The following is a 22,309-nucleotide window of genomic DNA, read 5'->3' on the forward strand; positions in this document are numbered from 1 at the left end:
AATAATTTGGGAGAAAGCTGGAGAGAGAGAAGTTGGGTGAATAACAGTATGGGGCGAGCATATTAAATTTGAGATGTCAACCAGATAACCAAGTAAAGATATACAGTAGGTATATATAGACAAGAGTCTGGAGTTCAGAGGTGAGAACAGAATTTGGGGTATTAATATTAGAATTATCAGAATATAGATTGTAAATTCTTGTAAGATCACTTACAGAGTGAATATTGATACAGAAGAGGCTAACCAGGTTTTTTCTTTTTCCCCTCCGAATTCAATCTCCACCCTTCTTCCCCATCTTTTCTCCCTGGAAGCTGCAAAGACTTCAACAAAGCCCAGTACCTACTGGCTTCTGGGTGAATTGGGTCAATGGAGAACCCAGCTAGAGTTTGAAGGAATGAGAGGGTCACAGTCATCGAGCAGTTGGTAGAAGTCCTTTGACATTATGAAGGGCATCAAAAACATCATTGCAGGCTGTGACAGTTGACTGATAACTGCAGCAGGTGGAAACTATAGTCTAAAGCTCGTGACTTAAATGTATTTGAGGGGCACAGAAGAGTAATTGACAATGTTCAGTGCCAATAGGGCATCTTTATAGGGACCCACACTTTATAGAGATTTTATAAGACTAATTCAGTAGTGCTGCAATTTCTAGGCCCCATATCTCCTGCATTTTGTAGGGGTGATGTGTATCTGTTCACATTTTTATTTCTTACCCTGGACTGAGAGAGGTCCTCATAAATATATCTGTGCTGGTATAGACTGAGCAGACTTCACCATGCCTGGCTCACATGTGGTAAATGCACATGTTAGTTAATTCCTGGAATGTCTTTCACTCTGTGGTTAGAATCTCAATTCTTATTTTTTCTTTTGTTTCAACATATTTTGTTATGAAAATATATTATACAAAAATATATAGGACAGCCTTCTAGTTTTTAAATAACATTATTGAAATTGTAGGGTCAAAGACAACATGGGTGAACCTGAAGGATATTGTGCTAAGTGAGACAAGCTAGCTGGACAGAGAAGGACAAATACTGAATGGCATCATGTATTTGTGAAACACATGATACCAAAAAGTTCAGGCTCATTAGAAGAAAAGTAAGTAGAAAGGTTTGTTGCCAAGGGCTGGGCTGTAGGAGAATTGGGAGATATTTGACAAAAGGTACAAACTTTCAATTATATGAATAAAATCTGAGGATCTAATGTACAGTATGGTGACTATAGTTGATAATACTGTATTGTATACTTAAATTTTGCTAACAGAGTGGCTCTTAGGGTTCTCATTACACACACATAGAGACACGCACAAAGTAACTATGTGAGGTGATGAATGAGTTAATTAACTTGATTGTGGGACGTATTTCACAATGCAGACCTGTATCAAAATCACCATGTTGTACATTTTAAATATATATATATATATATAAATATATATATATATATATAATCTTGTCAGTTAACCTCATTAAGCTGGAAAAAGATGAACTAACTCATTTTAGAGATTAAAAAACAAAGGCTCGGGACGCCTGGGTGGCTCAGTTGGTTAAGCAGCTGCCTTCGGCTCAGGTCATGATCCCAGCGTCCTGGGATCGAGTCCCACATCGGGCTCCTTGCTCGGCAGGGAGCCTGCCTCTCCCTCTGTCTCTGCCTGCCATTCTGTCTGCCTGTGCTCACTCTCTCCCTCTCTCTCTGACAAATAAATAAATAAAATCTTATAAAAAAAAAAAAAAGGCTCACAGAAACAGATTTACCCAAGATCACACAATTAGTGGTTGTATTTTTTATATTTTGAAGAGCCAATCTTGCTATCATATTCTACATTTCATATACTGCTGTTGAAAAATTGATAATATTTTAAAAATATCATTCAAATGCAATTTAGTGAGTTTTCCTCTAACATATATACTTCTGGAAAGTGATAAGACTCCAGATTCATCCTTCTCAAAACTCCCCGTGATTTCTAATTACAAAATAATGTATAAAGCTTACTCCTTGAATATTTAAGAAAAAGAAAAGAGGCAGCCATTCAGTTATCTTAAATGCATTTATTTTGTTAGGAAAATGATAAAATGTTTTAGGTTCATGAATTTTCCAAACAGCTCCTTATGTTGAAAGTGTAACCAATGTTTCTATTTTATTTATATGAATGTTAATTTATTTATTTCTTGAAGCTTTCTAACATTTACTGAGTAATTTTCTTTAACAGAGGCTGAAAATGTTAAAATGGAAATTGAACGATAGGTTTATTAAGTAAAATAAGTTACCTAAATATTCTAAATGGAATAACTATGTCATTAAAGCATGATGTTCTGGCAAATAGAAATACATTTTTAAATTATGTCAAGACGTATGCTTCCAGAAGAGCACTTCTTCCAGGCCGGTAGAGCTTTTGAGGACTCGCAGCCATGTGTAGCACTCAGAAGGGAAAAAGTACAGCAGACAGGGCCAGGTTTTCAACCTATTTCCTTCTACCCCTTTCAGATAACTCTTGACGTCCTGGTTGCAGTTGCCCAAGCAAACTATCCATTAACTGGGTCTATATTTCTAAGGGAGAGAAAGGTCTGTAATTTATGATCAAAGTCAATGGCTCTAAACTGAGGTTCCTTGTATTTTCTGGTCATCTTGGCACCCAGGTATGTGATGAGTTCACATCTCTCCACAAACTGCTCCAATTTCTTCTTATACTTCCTTCTTGAATATTCAGAACTTTGGGGATTGAAAGCTGTAGAAAATGTCAGAGAACTGAATGTTTTCTGTTAGGTTAGTGAATCACTAAATTGAAAAGAAAGAGAACTTTGTGTGTGAGATTGTTGCACAGCTATTGCTGAGAAGATATCCAAATCCCAAGTAAGATTTAAGGATTATTCCATTTTAGATCATAAATGCCTCTATTCACCATGCTCTATGGCATGGATTATTGAAAGCCGATTGTATTACTCGTAGTCCTTGCTTTAAAGGCTAGAAACTCAAATCTGATATTTTCAGTAAAGTATTCACTGTCAACACAGAAACACGCACACTAATGCAGGCAGCTGACTCAGCTCAACAATTCAATATATTTACGGCATACCCTACAAATAATGTAAAATTAGTTCTGAGTAGCATCTCATTAAAAAGCACATACCTTTTAGGTGAAATGCTATATACAGTAGTGCAGATCTCTTTACACTCAAGAAGGGGAATTTGGGCTTTAAGCACCCTGCGGCATTCATTGCTTTAATCAGTGAGGTTGCAATACCCTGTAGGCGGCACAATGTAGACCACAGGCATATGTGAGTTTGGCTTCTTCTCTTAGTGGCAAATAGATAAAGAGGTTATTCTTTGGCGTTGGGGACGGGGCTTATAAGGTGGTTCTATGACCACTTAACCAATGTGGAAAGGAACACAAAGTACTTTTGATTAGAAAGACTGAAAATTACAAATTGGCTGAATGGCAGGTGGCTGATAGAGACACGGGCCTCATTACACAATTCTTTCTGTTTTTACATTTGACATTTTCCATAACAAAATATTAAGGAAGGAAGTGGTCCCTAGGCTTCGATTTGTCTTGGCCCATTTTCTACTTCCAGAACTGGCCAGACTGCCTCTGCTGTCAGGGCCCTTGACCACCTGCAAGAAATTCCAGAGACCACCGTTGTCGGTCACCACAGCAAAGATTCTGGAGCCCTGTGCGGGCAAAGAAGAGGCAAGGCCCTCCTGATGAAACGTGGCCTTTTATGAGAATACTCCTCTCTGGTGAGCTTCATCTTGCCTTTCAATATTAAACCAGACTGAAGGCTTACCATCTAGGCAAGCCAAAAAAAAGGAAGTGGTTAAAAGTTTCTGAGAAAGGTATGAAATTGTGCCCCAGGCATTAATTTTATAGAAAAATTTAAAAGAGCTTTTAAAATAGTGGTTGATTACAGCTAAGTTTTATTGTGTTTAAAAAGATTTATATTTAGATAAATAAAATGTGACTCGAGTAGCTTTGGGGGCATTTGCCCCTAGATTTGCGGCAAAATATGAGTTGGGTGGTTCAGCTGCAGTGGTGGTACCGCAACTCAACACTTCGGAGCAGTGAGCAAAGCTCTCAGAGACTGAACCTTTCAAATTTAAAAAGTTTTACAGACCCTGGGACGCCTGGGTGGCTCAGTTGGTTAAGCAGCTGCCTTCGGCTCAGGTCATGATCCCAGCATCCTAGGATCAAGTCCCACATCGGGCTCCTTGCTCGGCGGGGAGCCTGCTTCTCCCTCTGCCTGCCATTCTGCCTGCCATTCTGTCTGCCTGTGCTTGCTCTCTCCCCCCCCCTCTGATAAATAAATAAAATCTTTAAAAAAAAAAAGTTTTACAGACCCTGAAATTCAAAGTAAGAATCTAACCACAAGTCAGATGTAAACAATTTCATGACAATCTCCCCTCTCTCCGCTTTGTTGCAGATATCTGGAAATGCGCTAGAGAAGCAGGAGGTTTTCTCATTTCTTATTTTCCCAGCCACCCAAAACCAAAATAGGTTCAGAGGGGATTTGCAGCTTCAAGTCAGAAAACTCTGCCTTGAATTTCAGTGTTACCAAAAAAAAAAAAAAAAAAAAAAAAAAAAGAAAAAAGAAAAGAGATCATTGTAGTCTACTAATGTATGTGCACAGACAATCACGGAACCAAACCTGTTCCAGGTATCCAGGCAAAGGAAGGCTCGTGAGATGGATGGGCTCCTTCAACGGGGGCAGTTTGTACGGAAGCTTCTGGCTCCAGTATTTCTCTGGCAACCTGAGAACACAGAGTTGGTCAGACGGATGCTCACAAGCACAGTCCCCGTGAGTACACGGGACTGGGGATGTGTCAGAGGGGACTAAGAGCTCAAGTTCACCAGCTGGTTTTCTCCCCTGGAGGGAAAGTGACAAGTGAGAAGATGGTGGCTGCTAGAGAGCGGTGACCTGCACTTTACCTGGTCCCCAGGGCTGCTCACTTATGTCTCACTTTTCTTGTTTTTCACAGCAACGATAGGCTTTGTTCTCTGCATCCTCCTGACTCCCAGGGAACCCTTGACACAGATGCCGTGTTATATACAAACAGAAGCTCGCCCATGGCACTTCCTCAACCGCTCACCACAGGCAGAGCCGCACACGCTTCCTCTTTCCTGGGGGGAGCTAACCTCCCCGTCAGAGCTGCCTCCGCCCTCTCCCCACTCTCCGCCCCCCTTTGGACCCCCCCCCCCCAGAGTCATTTCTCTCTCTCCCCTTCTGCCTTTCCTTCTTTATGGGATCCTCCCCATTCCCCTGCATTTAAATGCGCTCCTAGCTCCCTCATTGGAAAAAGAAGGAAAGAGACAAACAACCTTCACTCCTTCCATCCTAATTCACTTCTAGCAACTAGTGTCTTTTCTTTTTGAACTTCTTCAAACCGTGAGCGTTAGTAGAAGTAACACACTACTGCACAAATTCCGTCCCATCTGATCCACACAGTATTTTCAGAAATTTAGATCAGTCAAGAACATTAACAACAACAAAAAGAACGATTTGGTTTAAAAAGAAAAAGAAATCTGGTTTTCACCTTGTCAGACAGAAACATCTGGCACGACGCTCTCCTTACTTGGGGCCTGCCCGTTGGCCTGTCTGCCGCAGACCCCACCATGCCCTGTGCTCTCACACCCAGCCGGCTTCCCCCAGGGGCTTCACCCTCTGTAGGTAACCTCTGTGTGTGTGATCTCTGGGCTCCGGAGGTGGCTACTGTAGTTACCTTCCACTCCGCTCACTCTACTGAAACCATTTCTGCCAGGTTCACCGATGACCTCTTACAACCAAACTCTGACACACTTTTCAGTTCTTCTCTTGCTTGACCTCTAAACTGTGTTTAAGCTTGTTGGCCACTGCTGGCATCCCCCAGTGCAGGGCTACCGCCGCCAGCTCCCTGAGACCTTCTCTCGTCCCCCGCTCCCAGAGCCTCCCCGACCTGGCTCTCCTTTGCCACTCTGTAGGTTCTTGATCATTCTCTTTGCAAGCTCTTCTCCTCACATTTGTTGACGTTTCTCAGAGCTTGGTCCTAAGCCCACTGCTTTCCCCACACTAGTCTTCATGGGGGACCTCAGACGTGCTGTAGTATTTTGGGCAGGATCATTCTAACAGCCTCAACACTGGTATTCCTGCCTCCAATCCATTATCAACACTCCAGTGATAGTCTGTTCCCAAAGCAAATTTGAATATAATATGCAAAACCAGTTAATGTATTCATACTGCCTTTTGGGTCAAGTTCTAATACCTCCTGGTGATTTTCTCTGACCTTCGCCCTCTGGCCCTGCTGCCATCTCCAGCCTCACCTCTCAGTCCTTTTCCTTTCGTCCACACCATGCCTAGCCGTGCTGGATTTCTTGCCGTGCTGGGATTCCCCTGGGTGAGGTTTGTAGGTCTCTCTGCTTGGAACATGTCCCTCTTTCCCTTCATCTATCCCATTCCCACTCCCCGCTCAGGCCTTACTCCAGCAGACTATTCAGTCAGACTTTGGGGCTACCTGTTACCAGAACCCCTGGGATGTCACCACCCTAAGTGCCAGTGCATTCTGCTGTAAACAGGTGTGTAAAGTCCAACATACCTCAGAGCCTCAGGCTTTGAGACAGCAAGAACCACTTCTTAGTCATCATTACGCATGCATGTATGAGTGTGTATGCATGTTTGATGTTTGTGTGTATGTTGCGTACGTGTGTCAGCACACACAAATATATTTATGCACACACACACACACCCCAGCATGGTGCATTGAACACAGAAGATATTCAACATTGGTAACTTGGGGAGTAGTCTCACCTCAAAAATTTCTCAAGTTTTTCTCTAGTCTCACAAATATATATACGATCACGATACTCCAAAGCAAATTTAATGTTACCAGGTACAAGGGCCTCATATCTGAAGGATGAGAAGAAAAAGATTGTATAATTAATACATGGTACTGTATAAATAAAGTGTCAAAAATGTTTCATGTTCTATCTATGTAACTCAAGGAAGAAATAAAGCATTTTCCAGTTAAATAATAGTGACCTTTTGACCCAGATGTTATGACTGTTATGGGAACTGCCTATCCTGAGTAGAGATGCCGCCCTCCTTTCCCCTGGGGGCAGGACCTGCCTGTGGTTGCCGTCCTGATAGGTCACTGGACAGTAGCCCTGCAGCTCCGCACACTTGGGGAATCGGCTCTTCAGTTCTGACAGTGTCAGCCTTTTGGGGATCATGTCAGCAGGTGGCAGTGAATGAGGGGCTAATGGAGGCACATACAATTCTGGATTCTCCAAAAATTTCTGCAGGAAACGATTACAGCAATAAGACCATTCAAAACTGGAGTCCTCTGCCGGTCAAACACCCCGGGGGGCTCTCCTGCTACTCTCCATCTGCAGCAGCAACCCAGCTCCCAGGGGCTCTCTGCTCTGTAGTAACTCCCTCCTGGCGGGAAGGACCATCCTTAGAGTGATGGTCCCAAGTGATGACACCCAAGGGCTTTCTCCTGATCTCTCTCACTATTTACTCACTCACTCACTCGCTAATTCACATGTGCAATATTTCTGGAGCTCGTGCTCTGTTGCCAGGCACTGGGGGCACGCCCATCACTCACTGGCCCGTCTTCTGGTTCTGCGGGACCAGGAGCTAGCTGGGGGCTGTTTGGCGGAGGAGTCCTCTCTCTAGCTTCAGTCTGCTCTCTGCACCACGGAGGGGGCAGACTGGATGCATGATCTCCAATGGCACCTCCAGTTTTAAAATTCTGTGAATGCCATTTATATATGCAGGAAGAAATAAATGCCTCCTTAATAAAGTGATTTAAAAAATTCTACCTCTTTAGAGGAGAGTAAAATGTTCAGAGGCATCTGATTAGTTTTCGGCCACGAACCTTTATCTTCACAAATTACAGATATCCTGTTAGAACGGACATGTGTTCTGTTGCATTAAACAGAAATATACTGTACAGATATACAGGAACCTGAGTGATGGAAACATTTTAATGCACAGGAGAGACATAGGTGAGATCTTGCTTCATTTCTCCTGTGACTTCCCTTCTGCACTGTAGGACCTTAATCCCCTGGATGCCCCACCGTGGGCTGAGTCCCTATGCTCAGCATCCCCTCCATTGGTGGGAATCGCCATTGGCCTTGCCTAGCTGTTCAGCTGAGGGCCCATCACTGACTCTGAACCTCCACTGTGTTCCAAAATATATCTTGGGGTGCAGCCTCAGGACTGGCCTACAAGTTGCCTCATTGTTCCTAACGTCATAGTTTCCAATAATGGGACTCCTGGTCCACAGTTCCTTGGTGTTCCCAGCTGCACCCTCACCCCTTCCTATTTTTTTTTTTATTTTTATTTATTTATTTGACAGCTAGAGATCACAAGTAGGCAGAGGGGCAGGCAGAGAGAGAGGAAGGGAAGCAGGCTCCCCACCGAGCAGAGAGCCCAACGTGGGGCTCCATCCCAGGATCCTGGGATCATGACCTGAGCTGAAGGCAGAGGCTTTAACCCACTGAGCCACCCAGGCGCCCCCACCCCTTCCTATTGGATGAATTCCAAGACAGGCATTTTCTTTCCCTGGTAAATATGTGGCATTAGGAACAAACTTACATTCAGATTTTCCTGAGAACTCATTTTATAATAGTGCCCTCTGAACTCGGCGGCAAATTCCAATGAGTCAGATACAGAGCAATCGACAAGTTCATGTGATTCTGCCAGGCTGATAGGGCAGAACTGTCCAAATTCACCCAGGCGAGAAATCAGTTCTTGAGGTGTGATACATAACTTGTCAATGCAGGCAGCTTTTCCTATCAGTAACAGAGTCACTGTTTTATGTATGTGTATATCTTTTCATAGAAAGCACAGTGATTTTAGAAATTAAAATGATTTCACACACACACACACACACATGATACAAATGCATATACATTGTAAAATTCCAAACAACAGAAAAGTAAGTTTCTCTTCACACCTTCATCCTCTCAATTCATCATCCTTCCTGAGAGTAATCACTGTTGATTTGTATCTTTTTTGGACTTCTTTCTATATATACACTTGCATATACAAAACTATTTTTTGCATATAGCATGCTTTTGCCACTATGCTGTAAACATTATTCTGCAACTTCTATCAGTTATATGGTCTTTGACATCTTTCCATGTCAGTTTATATGATTTACCTAATTCTTTTTTAACTGACACATAGTATTCCTTGTAAAAATATACGTATAGTTCACTTAGCCATTTTTCTGTTGATGAATGTTTTGGTTCGTTTAATTCTTATCTATTATAAATTATATATATGTTATAAACTATATATATGTATGTGTATGTAAATATATGTTATATGCCTGTCTGCAGACCCACTTAGACACACATATAAATTTGCTACCTATTTTAAATTTTTCTATGAGGTATATTTCAAAAAGTACAAATAATTTGTGGACATGACATTATTGTGCCCAGATGGCACACGAGAGAAGGGAAGAAATGTTTTTCCAAGTGACTAGGTTTACCCCAAAGAATCTATTTAAAAAGGAAGAGCCCAAGGTCTTTCAGTGAACGAGTTTAAGAGTTTTCTCCCCAGTACTGCACCAGCATGGGGATTCTGAAGAAATAAGACATGCTACAGAAAATGAAAAAATTTTTTATACATCTTAGTTACAATGAGTAAATTTTGACCCTTAATACATTTTGTTATTGGTCCCTTTCACTATTGATAAGTTTTGTCTTTAAAAATTATTATTATGCCTAGGAAGGTCTTAAATTAACTACAAAATTATGAATCATAAATCAGAGCTTGTTATATGACGATGTAAACATATAAAATTGATCCTCAGGCTTCGAGTATTGGTCTACAAGCCAAAGAATGCAGAGGATTGCTGGCAAAACTGGAGGCTAAGAGAAGAACATGGAACAGATTCTCCCTTAGAGACTTCAGGGAGAAGATGGCCTTTGTAACACCTTGATTTTGAGCTTCTAGCCTCCAGAACCAATGAGAGAATAATTTTTTCATGTTTAAGCCACCCAGTTTGTAGTACTTCCTCACAGCAGGCTTAGCAAACTAAGACAATTACAAAAAACCATTACTTTTGCCTTGTTGGCACTTTCTTGCCTTCACAGCTTGTTCATTTGCTAGAACGAAGGTGCCAGGTTACAAAGGTCTATATGGGAAGGAACTGAAAGTGCTCTGTGCCCCACAGCCAGCAAGAAACTGATGCCCTCAATCCAACATCCCTCAAGGAACGAAATCTTGTCAACAATACATGAATAAGTGTGATAGTAGGTTCCTTCTGAGTCAGGCTTTCAGATGAGGTAATAATCCTGGACAATACTTTGATTATGGTTGTGAGAGTTCCTGAAGCAGAGAATCCTGTTAAACTGTGACTCGATTCCTGACCCAGAGAAATTGTGTGTGTATGTGTATGTGTGTGTGCATTTTAAGCTGCTAAGTTTTGATTTTTTTAGGAATTTGCATAATTTGTTATGCAGCATAAACTAATATGCTATCCCATCTGTTGTTTTTGACACAGATGAAAAAGATAAGAAGCCCTAATATTCCTTCCCTACCAAGAATATGACATTACTATAATATTGTAGTGCTGTAGTATTATTCTGGAGTGTTATAATGCACTGTACTATGGTATAATAATGTTTTATTATTAAAGTATATAGGATTATATAGTGCTATAATATTATACTATATGGTACTACAGTATTACAATCCTAGCTGTCCTTTAGCTCAGATGTGCTGAATCTCACCAATCCTGACAGATTTAGTGACAGGGTAATTTAGAATCACATACATGGTTTAAGCCCTAAAGAGATAAAGACACTCAAATATCTCTTCTTTTGTATTCCTGATGACATCTGGCAGTGTCCATATATCTTAATCTGGAATGTGGCAGAATGAGGAGGAATCTCTTTAATCTTCTAGCCCTGACCCTGTTCCATCTCATTAGTCAGAGTAAACTTTGGCCTTCTGATAGGGAGAGGATCATTTGAATAGCATACAAGGAAGTGTGGAATGAAAACAAAACAAAAGTCAAAACTAAATTTAAACAATCAGGTACAGGCTAGATTATTAGGTGGAAGTTAAAGCAGAAGATCAATAAAGTTGACTTCTGTTAGATTTAACTACTCAAGGCAGAGGCAAGTGTACATGGAATAATGAAGTGGGTACCATGGCGCCTCATCCAGATCCCTCTTCAGGGCCGAAGCTGCCGTCCCCCAGATGCTGGGAGCATCAGTGCTGATGGGTCTCACGTGCGCTGGGAATTGCCCATCTGTCACTGGTTAACCCTCTCCCAGAGTACCTGTGGTTAATGGCCGGCCAATGGATAGAAAGCCTGGCTCCTCCCCTCAGCTGGGAAATTCTGAAGGCCCATCCTAGCTCCAGGGCTTCCCTATTAGATCTGCTGAAGCTTTCCTTTCCACCACAGGGCAGGTCAGTTTCTTCCTCTGTCCAATTTTATGGTCCTCATTCCCCATAGGTATATTTTCTGATTAACACACAGGAAGCCCAGTGAGTTTAAATATCAGATTAATAATGAAGAATTTTTAGTCTAAGTATGTCTTTGCAATATTTGGGACATACTTAGACTAAAAACTTATTTGTTATTTATCTGAAATTCAAATTTAACTGGGCATCCTGTATTTTTGGTTGCTAAATGTGGCAACTCAAATCCTGAGAATACTTTCTGATAAAGCTTCTGCAGACAACTTTTGATCTTATTTAACCTTGAGTCTGTTTCCAGGGAACTCACTCTATAGTAGGGAGGGTGAAATAGGGTAACAAAAAGATGAACGATGCACAAGTTTGCTTTCAAAGTCTGCCGTGGAAGGTTTTACAAGCGCAATGCTTTCCAAAACTTATTGCGAGTAGGTTTCTAAAAACTCTTTTTTCCTTGTACTTGTCATGCCTGGTAATCCTCAGGTGAAAAAAAATTCCCAGTCTGCAGACAAACAGGAGCCAGAGATACTGGTTATACCCAAATAATGAAGCTAATCAAGATTTAATGATGCAGAATCCTCACGAAATTCTTCCTTGTATAAGATTATAAGATTCTCTTCGTTGCATTGCTCTCATACCTCATTATATCTTCTCTGTATTCCCACAGTTAAGCAAAGTCACTCACCAGATGTCTGTGAGAATCCTACAGCTCGATTCTCTAGAGTCATCACTCTTTTTAGAGAGATCATATATAGACGACAACTTTCCTTCTATTTTATGTATTTTTTAGAGAAAAGTCAAGAAACTTATAGGAATATATAATCAAACATTTTCTTTCATGGATTCCAAATATATATTAAAAGCCATTTTATGCTCAAGTTTAAATTTTTGAAGATTTATTGCTGAATCTATAACTTTTTATAGATTCATTGCCGAATCTATAAAAATATACCATTATATTGGTATAATATAAATACCAAAAATGGCTTTAATTCTAGATTAATAAACAGAATTTTGCCAAGTGTCATTCCATAGCCCACTACTCTCCTATACTAGCACTTCTGAAACTTAGCTCCTTAAATGGCTTTCCAAACACTATAAACTCTTCTAGTCAGAGGATATGCATTATTTTTATGTGCTAGGTTCACACAGGCGCTGAATAAATGATAGAGTAGTGGCAGTCATTTATGAGAACAGTATAGATGCCCATAATAACTGGCTAGTACCAAATACTTCAAAGACTGATTATGATTGTGGGAACAAATGTTCAAATTGAATGAATTATGATAACATGAGTCAGGCAGGTGTAGACTTTCAATTAGTGTTTTATTCTATTTGAACAATTTAATGTTTTCTTACCTGCTTTGATTCTTTCCAGGTATATCTGCATATGTTTATTCACCATATGAACTTTCTTAATGACTTCATTCCATACCCACCATTTGCTGTGAAATCCATCAATCACATACCAGTTCTGATGCTGTTCTTGATAATATTTCCTAATCTCATCAATGTTTTTGCGGTATTTTGAGTTTTTGACAGCTGTAATCTGCGTGCTGTTGTGCAGTGGGTAAGGCAAACTAATAGAGAAAGAGAGTGAATGGGAAAAGCTGTTAAAAATATACTTTTTTCTGGATGGTTAAAGTTTATTCCTTTATCGTTGCTTTCATCACATACATTACCTTTGTTCCTTTTTTTTTTCCAGGAACAATCTTTTGAAAATCTCCTTGGAAGGCACATCCAACTCAAAGATGACCATGGGGATGACTGACCTAGCTTCCAAGAGACTCACTTGATACTTAGTTACAGGGTAGCCGTCGATGACAACACTAACAAGGAGAGACATGAAAATAATTCCAGATTTCTTTTCTCTCCTAACTTCCTTCCTGTCTTCTAGAACCAGTCTATCTCTTTAGGAATAGTCTCTTGCTCTTTCTTTTGTAACTTGACTTATCTTCTTTGCACTTTGTGCTCTTTATCTCTGTGTTTTTAACTTCACTCAGCCCAAGAGCCAGATGTAGGATGGCATACGAAGAGACACAGCTCTGAAGTTATACAATTAGCATCACAGAGCTAGAGTTGGATGGAACTCAAAAGGTAACACATGTAAGACTTTGAACATTGTGTTATTCAATTGGTGTCTTTATCCTAAGCATGAAACAGTGCAAAGAATACAGGCTTCGGAGGCAGACAGACACAGACTGAGAAATAGTTTGACCTCTCTGAGTCTCAGTTTTCAGTAAAATGGGGGAAATGATACTTAACCTTGCAAGCTATCTTAAAGACTTATAGATCTGGTATGTAAAGCAACTAGAATGGGGTCCTGGCACAATAAATAGTATTTTAGTAAGAGATTCAGCAAATATGGGAAAACCACTGTGCTCTAAGCTTGCTTTTCTAGGAAAGTTCTGTGGGAAGGCTGGAGGGTGGCGATGGGAGAGAGATGGGCAGTTGGGGAGAGGGGACCTGTGATATCTGGGAAGGAATCATCCCATCAGGACCCATCATGCTTCTGAGCAGAAGTGACAGAGAACTTTAGCTAGTCCAACAATCTGAGATCATGAGAGGATAACTATCAAACTGAGAGGAGGAATAAAGGGTGTCTACATTCTGAGAGGAATGGCCTCCAGAGTCAGGAAACTCCCTCTGGGGTGAGAGCAAGCTGGGCATACTGGCTGCTGGTCATCAGGAAGGGCTGGTTTAGAGGAAGTCACGGGATCCCCTTACTCAGTGTTCGCCAGCAAAGTCTCCAGGCACTAGTTCTAAGCTCCAGGATAGAGAGGATTTTAAGTTAATGGAGTCAGGCAAACCTAATAGAGAATGCTATGGGAGCCCCATGGTTGTGTTTCGCGGTTTTCAAAATAGAGAGTAGATCAATTTCTTCGCTTGTGAAGGGTCGCTTGAGTGACCCTCAAGATTAGAAAAATTCAGGATGGCTGGGCACTGAACTGGTGTTAAGGTGAAATAAGACCGTTGCCTTCACAGAGATCCCTTGTGTGCAAAGCTGCATGCCAGGAAGGAGGTAAACTCAGTTTGCGGAATTCCCAGGGCCTTCTCTAGGAGAAAAAAATCTGACACCCCGGAATCTGCTCTTCATAATGGAAATCAGAACTGTCCTAAGACTTGATTAAGGACTAGTGGTAGGGAAGGGCTAAAAGCCTTTTAATACAAGCTTGAGGAAATCAGTGGGATTCTAGGTCAGTGACCTGGGCTCAAGGGCAGGGTGTTAGGCTGCACTGGCTTTTACACCTGGGTGTGACCAGTGGCTACACTGGGTGAGTAATGGTTGAGCAGAGGATTGTAAACTGAAGAGGGCCCTCAGGTCCAAATGTAGCATTAAGGGAGGGGCACTGCTCCCTGTGCAGAGAGCTGGGCCAGTGAGAGACTGTGTCTCCATTAGTTCAATACCTTCTGGGGGACAGGGGAGGGCCACTCCTTCAACATTCCATGGAACAGTGAGGAGGTCTGCTAGACACTTGAAGTCACACTGGGCCCCTTTGTTGGCACTGTACGCCCAGAGACTCTTGGACAGCACAGGGGCTGCTGCTGCGAGGCAAGTGGCCGGCTTGCTATCCTGCCCTAGGAGTGTTCAAGCCAAGTTGTAGCCTGACTGAAAATTAAAATATATAACCATGTAGGGGCCTAAGGTTTGAGAAGTGGATCACACCCTTTACAAGAGCTTTAAACCTTGTTTAAGGTGAGGGTTTTATTATTTTTTTTTTAAAGATTTTATTTATTTATTTGACAGACAGAGATCACAAGTAGGCAGAGAGGCAGGCAGAGAGAGAGAGGAGGAAGCAGGCTCCCTGCTGAGCAGAGAGCCCGATGTGGGACTCGATCCCAGGACCCTGAGATCATGACCTGAGCCAAAGGCAGCAGCTTAACCCACTGAGCCACCCAGGCGCCCTAAGGTGAGGGTTTTAAATTCTGGCAGTAATTCTTGAAAGAAGTCTTTAACTCCCCCCGGCCCCCACCCCCACTTACCCTGCAGTGTTACACACACTCCCCATCAGGCAGATCTCTAAGGCCTGAATAGCCAGTTCGTCAGGCGCCGTCATTCCTTTATGCAGATGCCAGTTCAGCATAAGCGCCAGCTCTGTGTCTGGTTGGCTGTTTAAGACATAGCGCAGAGCTTCCCCTATGGACAGACGCTTTAAGCCATATTCGCTTGCAAGTTTTTGGGCCACTGGAAAACATGAACACATTAAACTTACTCCATTTCATAGATTCATTAGTTAACCTTATTTCTAACTCAGGCTAACTGACATCCACGGTGAGCTAACTCATGTTCACATTCCCCCCAAAATTTTGATAATCAGAATTGTTACATTTTATTGTGTTAATACTGTCCAAGGTCAATCATTATTATTGCTCCAAGTATGTGGCTGATGGATCTGGTAATGAGCCAGCTCTGTGGATTTTTCTCATAACCAAACTGACATTTAAGTGTCTTCTTCCTTCCGCGCCCGGTAGCAGCAATTGTGAGAAATTTACATGGCATCCTATGTGTACCATAAATATTTGGTATTTATTTTTAAGCTCTAATAATAATAAAAACTTCCATAGCTTGATATCTTATTGATATCAATAATATATTGTTATATAATATATTATATAAACTACCATAGCTTGATATCTTATAAAAATTCACCTCTATTTCAACAAAGAAATGAGAAATCAAACCAATATGGTATTGACACAAAAACAGACACATAGATCAAACCAGTATGGTATTGACACAAAAACAGACACACAGATCAATAGAACAGAATAGAGAGCCCAGAAATAAACCTACATGTATATGGTAAATTAATTTATGACAAAGGAGTCAAGAATACACAATGGGGATAAGACAGTCTCTTCAATAAATGGTGTTGTGAAACCTGGACAGCTTCATGCAAAAGAATAAAACTGTATCAGGAATATAATTTGGTGCAGCAAACAGCATGCTGTTTGAAAACAGTGTGGAGGTTCCTCAAAAAGTTAAAAAATAGAAATACCATACAATTAAGTAATTCCACTGCTGGATATTTACCCAAAGAAAACAAAAACACTAATTTGAAAAGATATACGCACCCGTGTGTTTACTGCAGCATTATTTACAATAGCCAAGACATGGAATCAAACAAGTGTCTGTTGACAGATGAATGGAAAAAGAGGATGTAATACATGTGTACGCGCGTGCATGTGCGCACACGCACACATGCACATGCACACACACACACACACACACACACACTGCAATACCACTCAGCCATAAAAGGAATAAAATCTTGCTATTTTCAACAACATGGATGGACCAGAGGGTATTATACTAAGTAAAATAAGTCAGACAGAGAGACACAAATACTGTTATGATTTCACTTATATATGGAATCTAAAAAAACAAATGAACAAACAAACAAAAAACAGAAGACTCGTAAATACAGAGAACAAACTGATGGTTGCCAGAGCGGGGAGGTGGAGGGGTGGGTGAAATAGGTGAGGCAGATTAAGAGGCACACAAAACAGTAAATGAGAAATCAGGTTGTTTTAGCTACATTTTCACCTTTTCTCTGGTAGAGGGAACTTATTTTAAATGTTTGTGATCATTTTAAATGATCTGAGAATCTCAGATAGGCTCCAGGCCCAGTGCAGAGCCAGCTGCAGGGGTCAATCTCATGACCCTGAGCTGAAATCAAGAACTGGACGCTTAACCAAATGAGCCATCCAGGAGCCCCTACGTTTGTGAATGTTTAGAATCTGACTATTAAAGTCTCTTCCACCATGTTAAGAGGTTTAAATGAGCAAAATAAACTTTTTGAACTGGAACACAAAACTCCCCTTTATCATTCCTGGCGACAAATTTATCTTTGACCTCATCTCTCCCCTTCATTCTTTATTCAGTCAGTCCTTAAGTCCTATTGTTTTCCTTTGAAATATCTCCTGTATCTGTCCTTTTCATTTTATTCTCATTGCGACCAACCGTTGCTCATGTAGTTATCATGTCATCCTGAAATACTACAACCAACCTTTTAATGGACTATTAGCCTTAAAAAAAAAAAAAAACCTGTACAAAGTTATACAAAATTCAGACATTATGGGGATATAGTTTACCCAGTGCCTTTCTCAACAATGATTAAGACAGTGGATTTTTATTCTTTATTAGTACAATAAATTATATTTCAATTTTTAAAAATATTATATTAGAATCTTTTATATAATTTTCGTTAGTATAATATTAATATACTGTTATTTGACTCTATTTGTAAGTGATATTAATTTGTAATATCTTTTCTTGTATTATTTTGTTGGGTTTTAATATCAGAGTTATGCTAATTTAAAAATCAATTTGTATTCTTTATAACTTTTTGGATAAATGGACAATAATTTAGCCCATATAAATATTTGATTATATTTAATGAGGACTATACTCCTTAATTAAAAAAAAAACACTGGAAATAAATTGGGAAACTCGTTGTCTTTTTTCCCCTGCTGTGAAAAAGCTTACAAAAACACAGGAATTATCTCTTGAGTTTTTTGATTCTTTGGAAGTTTGATATAATTATTCTCTAAAACTACTGATTGATCCTGGACTGTTTTGGAATGGGATTATATTTTTGAATGATTTCTCTTTAATAGTTATTATCCTATTTAGGTTTTCTATCTCTTTTTGAGTGAATTTTGATAGTTGACTTCCTGGAGAAGATCTCCAATAGCTTTCAGGAGATTCTTTTATACTTACAAATAACAAAGGCCTAACAGCAATAAGAGAAAAGATAAAAATCTATGATCATTTCAATAGATGCAGAAAAAACATTTAACAAAGTACAACATCCATTTATGATAAAATCCCTCAATAAAGGAGGTTTACAGGAACATACCTCAACATAATAAAGATTTTATATGAAAAACCCACATCATACTCAATGGGGACAAACCATTCAGGGGAGAGCTTTTCCCCTGAAGTCAAGAATAAGATAAGGATGTCCACTCTCACCACATTTTTAAAAAGATTTTTATTTATTCATTTGAGAGAGAGAGAGAGCAGCAAGAACATGAGCAGGGGTAGTGTCAGAGGGACAGAGAGAAGCAGACTCCCACCTGAGGAGGGTGCCTGACTTGGGGCTTAATCCCAGGACCCCAATATGATGACTTAAGCAGAAGGCAGACCCTTAACCAACTGAGCCACCCAGGTGCCCCCACTTTTATTCAACATAGTACTGGAAGTCCTAGCCATAGCAATCAGACAATAAATAGAAAGGAATAAAAGGCATCCAAATTGGTAAGGAAGAAGAAAAACTTCACTATTTACAGATAACATGATACTTATTATACAGAGAAAACCATGACGACTCCACCAAAGAACTCATAGAACTGATAAATGCATTCAGTAAGGATACAAAATTAATGTACAGAAATCTGTATTATTTCTGTATACTAATAATGAAGCAGCAGAAAGAGAAATTAAGAAAACAATCCCATTTACAATTACACCAAAAATAGTACCATACCTCGGAATAAACTTATCTAAAGAGGTGGAAGACCTGCAGTCCGAAAACTACAAAACATTGATGAAGGAAATTGAAGATGACACAAACAAACAGAAAGATATTTCAAGCTCATGGATTGGAAGAACAAATAGTGTTAAGATGTCTCTATCAGCCAAAACAGATTTAATGCAAAATACCTCTATCAAAATACCAACAGGATTTCTCACAAAACTAGAACAAGCAATCCTAAAATTTGTATGGAACCACAAAAGATCCCCAATAGCCAATGTAATCTTGAAAAAGAAAAACAAAACTGGAGGCATCACAATTCCAGACTCCAAGTCATATTACAAAGCTCTGGTAATCAAAACAATATAGTACTGGCACAAAAACAACACAGATCAATGAAACAGAATAGGAAACCCAGAAATAAACTAATTGGGAAAAAGACAATCTCTTCAACAAGTGATGTTGGGAAGACTGGGCAGCTCCATACAAAAGAATGAAACTGGACCCCTTTCTTACACCATACATGAAAATAAAATGGATTAAAGACCTAAATTTGAGATCTAAAACCATAAAAATCCTAGAAGAGAGCATACACAGTAATTTCTCTAACATCGGCCCTAGGAACATTTTTGCATTTATGCCTCCAGAGGCAAAGGAAACAAGAGGAAAAATAAACTATTGGGATTGTATCAAAATAAAAAGCTTCTGCGTAGCAAAGGAAACCACCAACAAAACTAAAAGACAACCTACTGAGGGGAGAAGATATTTATAGATGACATATCCACTAAAGGATATAAATTATAGAATTGGATACAAATTATATAAAGAACTTATACAATTCCAAACTCAAAAAACAAATAATCCAATTAAGAAATGGGCAGGAAACATGAACCGACATTTCTCCAAAGAAGATGTAAAAATGACCAAAAGACACATGAAAAGATGCTTAACATTACTCATCAAGTAATGCAAGTCAAAGACCACAATGGGATATTATTTTACACCAGTCAGAATGGTTAAAATAGACACAAGAGGCAGTCTTGGCAAGAATGTGGAGAAATGGAACGCTTGTGCTCTATTGGTGGGAATGTAAACTGGTGCAGCCACTGTGGAAGACAGTATGGAGGTTCCTCAAAAAATTAAAAATAGAACTACCCACGATCCAGGAATTGCACTCATGAATCTTTATCCCCAAAATACAAAACTCTAATTCAAAAGGATACATGCACCCCTATGTTTATTGCAGCATTATTTAAAATAGCCATGTTATGGAAGCAGCCTAAGTATTCATTGATAGATGAATAGATACACTTGATCTTAGCCAAAAGCCTGAGAAGCGATTGATAGATGAATGGTTAAAGAAGAGGTGGTGTACACACACACACACACACACAGGAATATTACCCAGTCATAAAAAGGGACAACATCTTGCCATTTGTAACAACATGGATGGATCTGCAGAGTATAATGCTAAGCAAAATAAGCCAGTCAGAAAAAGACAAATACTACATGATTTCACTCATATGTGGAATTTAAGAAACAAAACAAACAAAAGAAAAAAAGAAAAAAGGACATAAACCAAAAAACACACTCTTAAGTATAGAGAACAGATGGCTTCCAGAGGAAAGTTTGGGGGGGTGGGCGGCAGGTGAAACAGGTGAAGGGGACTAAGAATAAATTTATCTTGATGAGCACTGAGTAATGCATGGAATTGCTGAATCACTGTATCGTACACTTGAAGTGAATAAGAACACTGTACGATAACTACAGTGGGATTAAAACAACAACAAAAACAGAGGCAAAAACACACCCTTACCTGTAGTTTTCCCAGATTTTGGAGGTCCCAGAATCATAATCCTAATGGGCACAGCAGGCTTAGGTTTGGGTTGGCGGATATATTTGATTGGGTTCTTCATAAATTTTTCTTTAGTTTCCTTACTAGATAAAAAATAAATATACTGACGATGGATTACAGCATGGACTGGATTCTCTGAAGTTTCAACTGATTTGATGGTCTCTCCTTCGCTTAGCTGCAGTATGTACACAATTGAATTAAATTCAGGTTTAAGTTATTCAGCATTTCCCCCAAATACATTTGAACAAATTTGTAAAATAAAATCTTTCTTACGCTACGTAAGAAAACTAATTGTAGCCAAATATTATTAGTAAAGACTTTACTTATTCTTTATAAATAAAGAATAAACTATTTTACACCCACATGCTGTTGATGAAATCTCAACTAGCTTTCAGCTTATGACAATTTTAGTTCTCTTACTTCCTTTATAATGTATTTAGTGTGTTTTTGTCAAAGACTGGAAAGTGTATATTCATGCGCCAGTTTAACCTCACAGACAGGTCCGTTCCTAAGGGGGTGTTATGGATGGAAATGTATTCCCTCCACTCCATAGGCTGAAGCCCTAATCCCCAAAGTGACTGGGTTTGGAGATAGGGCCCTTAAAGAGGTAATAAGGTTGAGATCATAAGAGTGGGGCCCTATCCAGTAAGACTGGTGTCCTTATATGAAGAGGAAGAGACACCAGGAGTGCATAAGCATGGAGGAAAGGTCATGTGTGGACATAGTGAGAAAGTGATCATCTGCAAGCCAGGAAGAGAGGTCTCACCAGAAAACTGTCCCTGATGACACCTAGATCGTGGATTTCCAGCCTTAGAACTGTGAGAAAATAAATTTCTGTTGTTTGAACCACCGTGTCTGTGGTACTTTGTTCTGGCAACCTGAGTACACTACTACAGGCAGGGTCCTGGGTTATCTTTAGGGGAGTACTGGCAGGACAGATCCCACAGGCTTCTTATCCACATTTTATATAGGCAAATCCCACTCACATAAACATCAAGAGTAGTCAAAAAGGGAAAAAAATACCTAAAAGGCTGTTTAAGGTCTAGGTGTGGAATGGAGTGGGAGGAATGGTCTCATATTTGCATTAGGTCAAGATGAGAACTGGGTAATTGATTGATCTTAGGTTTGGATATCTTTTTTTTTTTTTAGAGCATCAGATGGCCAAGTATCAGCCCATACTTGACAAAGGAGGTGTGAAGCAGTATATTTCAACATTGCTCCTTTACCAGAGCTACACCAAGACAGTTGTCACAGGTCAATGGTATTGCCTACATCAACATTTTTGTGCTGGAGTAAATGCTAGGTATATGAAGAAACACAGGGGTGGCATGGGCATGTCTGCTGTATGTCCTGTATTTGGTTAAAGCAAAAAAAAGCTGAAAGTCTAATGATTCCATTTTAAATTCTCAAACTGAGAGTCCTTACGGTAGTTTCTGTTGTTACTCAAAATACCTAGCATGTATCCTTTCTCCTCTGTAGGTCAGATTACACATAGTGTCATCAAATCAGAAATATCAAACTTGGCTCAGTTAGTTAAGGGGCTGACTTGAGCTTAGGTCATGATC

The 22,309-nt window shown here is 39.9% G+C and overlaps 1 protein-coding gene across 1 annotated transcript in view; it reads right to left on the reverse strand.

The window, feature by feature from the left end:
- Window positions 1–2,033: 2,033 nt before the first annotated feature.
- Window positions 2,034–22,309, reverse strand: part of AK9 (adenylate kinase 9) — a 113,613-nt gene continuing 93,337 nt past the window's right edge. Inside the window, exons 31-40 of the mRNA XM_059401588.1 lie at window positions 20,706–20,919; window positions 15,393–15,594; window positions 13,091–13,237; window positions 12,768–12,988; window positions 8,568–8,764; window positions 7,092–7,261; window positions 6,774–6,872; window positions 4,641–4,743; window positions 3,125–3,239; window positions 2,034–2,722 (exon numbers count right to left, since the gene is read on the reverse strand). Of these exons, the coding sequence (XP_059257571.1) occupies window positions 2,520–2,722; window positions 3,125–3,239; window positions 4,641–4,743; window positions 6,774–6,872; window positions 7,092–7,261; window positions 8,568–8,764; window positions 12,768–12,988; window positions 13,091–13,237; window positions 15,393–15,594; window positions 20,706–20,919 (1,671 nt within the window). The 3' untranslated portion in view covers window positions 2,034–2,519. The remainder of the gene's footprint in view (window positions 2,723–3,124; window positions 3,240–4,640; window positions 4,744–6,773; window positions 6,873–7,091; window positions 7,262–8,567; window positions 8,765–12,767; window positions 12,989–13,090; window positions 13,238–15,392; window positions 15,595–20,705; window positions 20,920–22,309) is intronic.

Source organism: Mustela nigripes, chromosome 5, assembly GCF_022355385.1.
Source record: "Mustela nigripes isolate SB6536 chromosome 5, MUSNIG.SB6536, whole genome shotgun sequence".
Classification (NCBI taxonomy): Eukaryota; Metazoa; Chordata; class Mammalia; order Carnivora; family Mustelidae; genus Mustela; species Mustela nigripes.